Source organism: Portunus trituberculatus, chromosome 2 (assembly GCF_017591435.1).
Source record: "Portunus trituberculatus isolate SZX2019 chromosome 2, ASM1759143v1, whole genome shotgun sequence".
Lineage (NCBI taxonomy): Eukaryota > Metazoa > Arthropoda > Malacostraca > Decapoda > Portunidae > Portunus > Portunus trituberculatus.
The window spans coordinates 10,732,692-10,740,191 of record NC_059256.1 but is presented as its reverse complement, the minus strand read 5'-3'; the positions used below and the strand labels follow the sequence as shown (position 1 = coordinate 10,740,191).

The window sequence follows — 7,500 nt, the reverse complement described above, 5'->3', positions numbered from 1 at the left end:
AAAAAAAGAAACAAAACAACAACAACAACAATAACAACAACAACAAACACCGTACTTGGCAATGACGTCACAGGCAGGGCAGCTCGAGGGTATATAAGGGGCAGGTTGAGAAGGAGAGTGTGCCAGTGGACCATTGGCAGTCGAACAGGAAGGAAGTATGAAGGTCCTCGCTCTATTCCCTCTTGTCCTTGCCTTGGCTGGTGAGTCAGAGAGAGAGAGAGAGAGAGAGTTAGATTAGGTTAAAATTTTGCTTTATTTTTACTACTACTACTACTACTATCATTATTACTACTTTTACTACTACTACTATTACCACTCCTCCTCCTCCTCCTTCTTCTCCCCCTCTCTCTCTCTCTCTCTTCTCTATAACTAGTTAGAAAGAGTCACTTAGCAGCCAAAATAACCAAAACTACTACTACTACTACTACTATTCCAGGCAGGGCAGCGGGGCAATGCAGCAACATAGAGATCAAGAACCAGTGGCAAGGGAATTACATTGGCGAGTTTACTGACAATGCTCCTGTCAATGTTGATGGACTTCACTTAGAGCTGACCTTCCACGCTCCTGTTAACAGCATTGATGTGAGTGTGTGTGTGTGTGTGTGTGTGTGTGTGTGTGTGTGTGTGTGTGTGTGTGTGTGTGTGTGTGTGTGTGTGTTACAAGAGGGAAAGCTGTCAAGGGCAACAAAATATTAGAAAAATGGCCCACTGGAACTGCGGTCTCCATAAAAGATTTGAAAGAGTTAGCCAAGAGTGAGGGACAAATGTGTGGACACCTCCCTCTTAAAAGAAGTGAATTGGTAGGAAGAACGGTCACCCTTTTTAGGAACAGGCTGAATGTTGGCAAACTTCCAGCAAGAAGGAAAGGTAGAAGTCGATAGACAAAGTTGGAAGAGTTTGGCCAGGCAAGGTGCAAGCACGGAAGCACAGTTTTTGAGAACAATAGGAGGGACCCCATCAGGTCCATAAGCCTTCCGAGGGTTTAGGCCAGCAAGGGCATGGAAAACATCATTACGAAGAATTTTAATTGTAGACATGAAATAGTCAGAGGGAGGAGGAGAGGAGGACAAGCCCAGAATCGTCCAAGGTGGAGTTGTGAGCAAAGGTTTGAGAGAAGAGTTCAGCTTTAGAGACAGAAGAGATGGCAGTGGTGCCATCAGGATGAAATAAAGGAGGGAAAGATGAAGAAGTGAAGTTATTTGAGATGTTTTTGGCTAGATGCCAGAAGTCACGAGGGAGTTTGAGTTTGAAAGATTTTGACATTTTCTATTTATGAAAGAGTGTTTGGCAAGTTGAAGAACAGACTTGGCATGATTCCAGGCAGAGATATAAAGTGCATGAGATTCAGGAGATGGAAGGCTCAAGTACCTTTTGTGGGCAACCTCTCTATCATGTATAGCACGAGAACAGGCTGAGTTAAACCAAGGTTTAGAAGGTTTAGGTTGAGAAAAGAATGAGGAATGTACGCCTCCATGCCAGACACTATCACCTCTGTTATGCGTTCAGCACAAAGAGATGGGTCTCTGACACGGAAGCAGTAATCATTCCAGGAAAATCAGCATAATACCTCCTCAGGTCCCCCAGCTGCCAGAGGCAAAACGCCAGAGGCACCTTCGCTTTGGGGGATCCTGTGGAGGGATTGGAGAAATAGGACAAGATACAGAAATGAGATTGTGATCGGAGGAGCCCAACGGAGATGAAAGGGTGACAACATAAGCAGAACTGTGACTGTGATTGTGTGTGTGTGTGTGTGTGTGTGTGTGTGTGTGTGTGTGTGTGTGTGTGTGTGTGTGTGTGTGTGTGTTTGTTTGCGTGTGATTGGGTGTGGTTTAAGTCTGTTTGAGTGTGATTGGGTGTGGTTTTAGTCTGTTTGAGTGTGATTGGGTGTGTTTTGACTGTACCTGAGTGTGTTTGGGTATCTGAGTGTGTTTTGAATCTATTTTCAGTGTGTTTTGAGTGCGTTTTAGTGTGTTTTGGGAGTATTTAAGTGTTTTGAGTGTGTTTGAGTCTAGTTTGAGTGTGTTTTAAGTGCGTTTTGGTGTTTGAGTGAGTTTTGAAACTTTTTTTCAGTGTGCTTTGAGTGTTTTGAGCGTGATAGAGTGTGTTAGAGTGCTTTGAATTATTTCGAGAGTTTTGAGTGCGTTTGAGTGTGTTTTGGGTGTGTTCTAAATGTTTGAGTGCGTAAAAGAGTGTTTTTAGGCATTTTGAGTGTCTTGAATGCGTTTTAATGTGTTTGGGTGTGTTTGGGTGTGCTTTGAGTGTGTTTTGAGTGTTTTGAGTGTGTCGAATATATTTTGAGGCCTTTCGAGTGTTTTGAGTGTGTTGCGAGCGTTTGAGTGTGTTGAGAGTGTTTGGGTGTGGTTAGGTATGTTTGAGTGTGTTCTGGTGTGTTTTGAGTGTGTTCTGCTGTTTTGAAGCTATTTAGAGTGTGTTTTGAGTGTTTTGAGTGTTTGAGTGTGTTTGAGTGTTTTGAGGTATTCTGAGTGTTTTGCGTGCGTTTTGAGTGCGTTTGAGTGTGTTTGAGTGTGTTTTGAGTGCGTTTTGAGTGAGTGTGTGACTAGATTACTGAATAAATGAAATAATACCAACCCAAAGTACACACAATACTACTACTACTACTACTACTACTACTACTACTACTACTACTACTACTACTACTACTACTACTACTACTACTACTACTACTACTACTACTACTACTACTACTACTACTACTACTACTACTACTACTACTACTACTACTACTACTACTACTACTACTACTACTACTACTACTACTACTACTACTACTACCACTACACCACCACCCACCACCACCACCACTACTACTACCCACCACCACACCACCACCACTACTACTACTACTACCACAAACACCCCCACCAACACCACCACCACCACCACCACCACCACCAGCCCCTCCCCTTCAACCACCACCACCACCACTGCAGTACTACTCTGGGAGCGCTGAGAAGGTGGATGACACACACTTCATTCTAACTGACGTCAACACACACGCTTCGGTAGGGGACCAAATAACCTTCCAGTTTCAAGTACATTTCGATCTGATGGCACCTTTGGTAGTGGCTGAGGTGTTGAACGGGAAATCTCTGTGTGGTAAGTCCCTGCAGGTGTTAGGGTGTGTCTGTGTGTGTGTAGGGGTGTTTATGGGGTGTTTTTGGGGTGTTTTGGGGTGTTTTGGTGTGTTTTGGGGTGTTTTGGTGTGTTTTATTGTGTTTTGGTGTAGTTTAGGGGTGTTTTGGTGTGTTTAGGGGTGTTTTGGGTGTTTAATTGTGTTTTGGGGTGTTTTGGGTGTTTGGTGTGTTTTGGGTTTTATTGTGTTTTGAGTGTGTTTTGATGTGTTTTGGGGTGTTTTGGTGTGTTTTGGTGTGTCTGGGTGTGTGCAGGGTGTTTTAGGGTGTTTCTTGTGTGTTTTGGTGTGTTTTAGGGTGTTTTGGGTGTTTTGGTGTGTTTTGTGTTTTGGTGTGTTGTTTTGGTGTAGTTTAGGGTGTTTTGGTGTGTTTAGGGGTGTTTTGGGTGTTTAATTGTGTTTTGGGTGTTTCAGGGTGTTTTGGTGTATTTTGGTGTGTTTAGCGTGTTTTGTGGTGTTTTGGAGGATTTTGGTGTGTTTAAAGTGTTTTGGTGTGTTTTTGGTGTGTTTGTGGTGTTTTCAGTGTGCCTTACGGGGCTGTTGTGTGTTTTTGGGTGTTTTGAGTGTGTTTTGGTGTGTTAAGAGTGTGTTTGGGTGTGCTCTGGTGTGTTTTGGTGTGTTTGGGAATGTTTTGGGTGTGTTTTATTGAGGTGTTGTGTGTTTTGGGGTGTTTTTAAGTGTTTGGGTGTGTTTACGGGTGTTTTAGGGTGCTCTTGAGTGTGTTTGGGTGTGTTTGAGGTGTTTCGAGTGTGTTTGAGTGTGTTTAGGAGTGTTTTGATGAGTTTTGGGTGTGTTTGTGTTTGTTTGGGTGATGTTGTGTGGTGTTTGAGTGAGTTTGGTGAGTTTTGAGTGTTTTGGGTGTTTTGTGGTGTTTTGTGGTGTTTTGGGTGTGTTTGGGTGTGTTTGGGTGTTTTGGTGTATTTGAGTATGTTTTAGTGTGTTTTGGTGAGTTTTGTGATGTTTGAGGTGTGTTTTGAGTGTTTTGAGAATATTTTGAGCATATTTTGAGTGTGTTTTGAGTGTTTTCTTATATTTAGGTGTGTTTGGGGGAGTTGGTTGGTGGGGAGAAGCCTTCCTGCTCTTCTATCTGACTAATGCACTCTTTTTCCTACACAGATGAGCCTTTCACAACGCCGAAACCATTGGATGACGTGTGTAAGGAGACGGGAATCACTCCTTACGATTACGGCCAGGTCAGAGAGAGAGAGAGAGAGAGAGAGAGAGAGAGAGAGAGAGAGATTTTCCTATATTTTTTTCGCCTCTATTCTGTCCACCTCCCTCATGCAAGAGTTCACCAGTACTCTCAATCCTTCACCACTATTCTGTCCACCTCCCTCATGCAAGAGTTCACCAGTACTCTCAATCCTTCACCACTATTCTGTCCACCTCCTAATGCAAGAGTTCACCAGTACTCTCAATCCTTCACCACTATTCTGTCCACCTCCCTCATGCAAGAGTTCACCAGTACTCTCAATCCTTCACCACTATTCTGTCCACCTCCCTCATGCAAGAGTTCACCAGTACTCTCAATCCTTCACCACTATTCTGTCCACCTCCCTCATGCAAGAGTTCACCAGTACTCTCAATCCTTCACCACTATTCTGTCCACCTCCCTCATGCAAGAGTTCACCAGTACTCTCAATCCTTCACCACTATTCTGTCCACCTCCCTCATGCAAGAGTTCACCAGTACTCTCAATCCTTCACCACTATTCTGTCCACCTCCCTCATGCAAGAGTTCACCAGTACTCTCAATCCTTCACCACTATTCTGTCCACCTCCCTCATGCAAGAGTTCACCAGTACTCTCAATCCTTCACCACTATTCTGTCCACCTCCCTCATGCAAGAGTTCACCAGTACTCTCAATCCTTCACCACTATTCTGTCCACCTCCCTCATGCAAGAGTTCACCAGTACTCTCAATCCTTCACCACTATTCTGTCCACCTCCCTCATGCAAGAGTTCACCAGTACTCTCAATCCTTCACCACTATTCTGTCCACCTCCCTCATGCAAGAGTTCACCAGTACTCTCAATCCTTCACCACTATTCTGTCCACCTCCCTCATGCAAGAGTTCACCAGTACTCTCAATCCTTCAGGTTCTGTGTATGTCTTTCTTATTCTACGAAGCTGAGAGGTCTGGCAAGCTTCCCGCGGACATGAGGGTGAACTGGCGGGGCGACTCGGCACTGGAGGACGGGGCTGACGTGGGGCATGACCTGACTGGGGGCTATTATGACGGTAAGTGTAGTGACATACTATGCCGCGTGCTGTAGCGGTTTGCCGTCGCCGCGCGTGGCAGCGGCAAACCGCGAAAGTTTGAACCTGACATACTATGAGCGGCAAACCGACCTCCAGGCTCCAGTGCGGTTCAGTGTTGTTCGGACATCAGCGAAGGATGGATGTGGCAAATTTCTTGCTGAGGGAATCCCATTCTTCGTAGACGCCATTAGCTACAGTTACCCAGGCTTTATCTTTTGCCATTCTATCTTTACACTGATCACAACCCTCGTCCCAGATAGCAGGCTGTTGCTCTACCATCGAAATAATCACTTCCGCAGACATATTCAAAAAGTTCACAATATTGTGTATATTATTTCTGAAAAACAAACAGGAGTGTGAGCGAGAAACAAAGTGCACCTGGTGAATGCTTCAAGGCTACTGCAGATCAAAGTCACCACAGGCAGGGTTGCCAACTTTGGAATTATAATATTACTTAATGATAGTATTATCTTGTTAGTTTAAAGTCACTTCTACCTATATTGGTGAGATTTGTATTAATAGTGAAGCAATGAAAATATAAGGAAATAATACAAGTGATACATTGAGATTTTCAACATACTTACATTAGTAGAAATATATATATATATATATATATATATATATATATATATATATATATATATATATATATATATATATATATATATATATATATATATACCAGAGAAGATTAGTGTTTTCCCGCCGCCGCGCGCGGCATAGTATGTCAGTAGCCATAGCTTAACATGTGTTGACTCTGATTTTTCCCGCCAACATTTGCGGCAGAAAAAAATCAGACAGCGGCAACCGCGACCGCGCGCGGCGTCGGTTTCTCTAGTATGTCAGGTCCCATAGGATAACACATGCTGGCGATTTTTTTTTTCACCGCTGCCGCGCGCGGCAACGGTTTGCCGCGTCAAGTATGTCACTACACTAAGAGAGAAAGAGTGAAAGATTTTTAAAGATATTAGTGTTATTTTCAGAAAGCCAAGATTTAGTAGTTTATGTTAATAGGATTGAAGGTAAAGGGAGAATAGGGAGAGAATAAGCGTGGGTGTAGGTAAAACAGACGCAGAATTAATACAAAACGCAAAAAATGAAGGAGAAAACACACACAAACACAAAATTACACACAAAACAAGTATACATAAGTCACCCATAATATAAAAACCATCCTCACTTTAAAGAAACAACAGAAAACGACACATTTTTAAGGGAAACCAAACTAATCCTTCCGTTTTCTTCCCCACACACAGCTGGAGACCACGTTAAATTTGGGTTCCCTATGGCTTACACTGCTACACTGCTGGGCTGGGGTCTGGTGGACTTCTACGAGGGATACCAGGCTACAGGTACGTGGAGGAGGAGGAGGAGGAGGAGGAGGAGGAGGAGGAGGAGGAGGAGGAGGAGGAGGAGGAGGAGGAGGAATGATAATAATAATAATAATTTTACCAGGACAAGTCGAACACGGGCTGGCAGCGATAAAGTGGGCAACCGACTACTTTATAAAGGCTCACACTGACACTTACGAGTTCTACGGTCAGGTGGGTGGTAGTAGTAGTAGTAGTAGTAGTAGTAGTAGTAGTAGTAGTAGTAGTAGTAGTAGTAGTAGTAGTAGTAGTAGAGAAGAAGAAGAAGAAGAAGAAGAAGAAGAAGAAGAAGAAGAAGAAGAAGAAGAAGAAGAAGAAGAAGAAGAAGAAGAAGAAGAAGAAGAAGAAGAAGAAGAAGAAGAAGAAGAAGAAGAAGAAGAAGAAGTAGTAGTAGTAGTAGTAGTAGTAGTAGTAGTAGTAGTAGTAGTAGTAGTAGTAGTAGTAGTAGTAGTAATAATAATAATAATAATAATAATAATAATAATAATAATAATAATAATAATAATAATAATAATAATAACAAAAATAATAACAACAACAACAACAACACCTTTACCACCACCACCACCACCACCCCCACAGGTCGGCTCTGGGGACCTGGACCACGCTTACTGGGGACGACCTGAGGGCATGACCATGGAAAGACCCTCGCAGAAGATAGACAAGGACCACGGGGGTGAGAGAGAGAGAGAGAGAGAGAGAGAGAGAGAGAGAGAGA

General features: G+C 43.2%; 2 protein-coding genes across 2 annotated transcripts in view; one reads left to right on the top strand and one right to left on the bottom strand.

Moving 5' to 3' along the window:
* The window catches only part of LOC123505504 (calcium-activated chloride channel regulator 1-like), a 28,622-nt gene extending 28,551 nt beyond the window's left edge, over window positions 1–71 (bottom strand). Inside the window, exon 1 of the mRNA XM_045256863.1 lies at window positions 56–71. The gene's annotated coding sequence lies outside the window, so the exon portion shown is untranslated. The remainder of the gene's footprint in view (window positions 1–55) is intronic.
* Window positions 72–130: 59 nt separating this feature from the next.
* The window catches only part of LOC123505552 (endoglucanase A-like), a 13,169-nt gene continuing 5,799 nt past the window's right edge, over window positions 131–7,500 (top strand). The window contains exons 1-8 of the mRNA XM_045257009.1: window positions 131–200; window positions 437–582; window positions 2,952–3,117; window positions 4,268–4,344; window positions 5,250–5,391; window positions 6,669–6,764; window positions 6,868–6,956; window positions 7,365–7,458. Of these exons, the coding sequence (XP_045112944.1) occupies window positions 158–200; window positions 437–582; window positions 2,952–3,117; window positions 4,268–4,344; window positions 5,250–5,391; window positions 6,669–6,764; window positions 6,868–6,956; window positions 7,365–7,458 (853 nt within the window). The 5' untranslated portion in view covers window positions 131–157. The remainder of the gene's footprint in view (window positions 201–436; window positions 583–2,951; window positions 3,118–4,267; window positions 4,345–5,249; window positions 5,392–6,668; window positions 6,765–6,867; window positions 6,957–7,364; window positions 7,459–7,500) is intronic.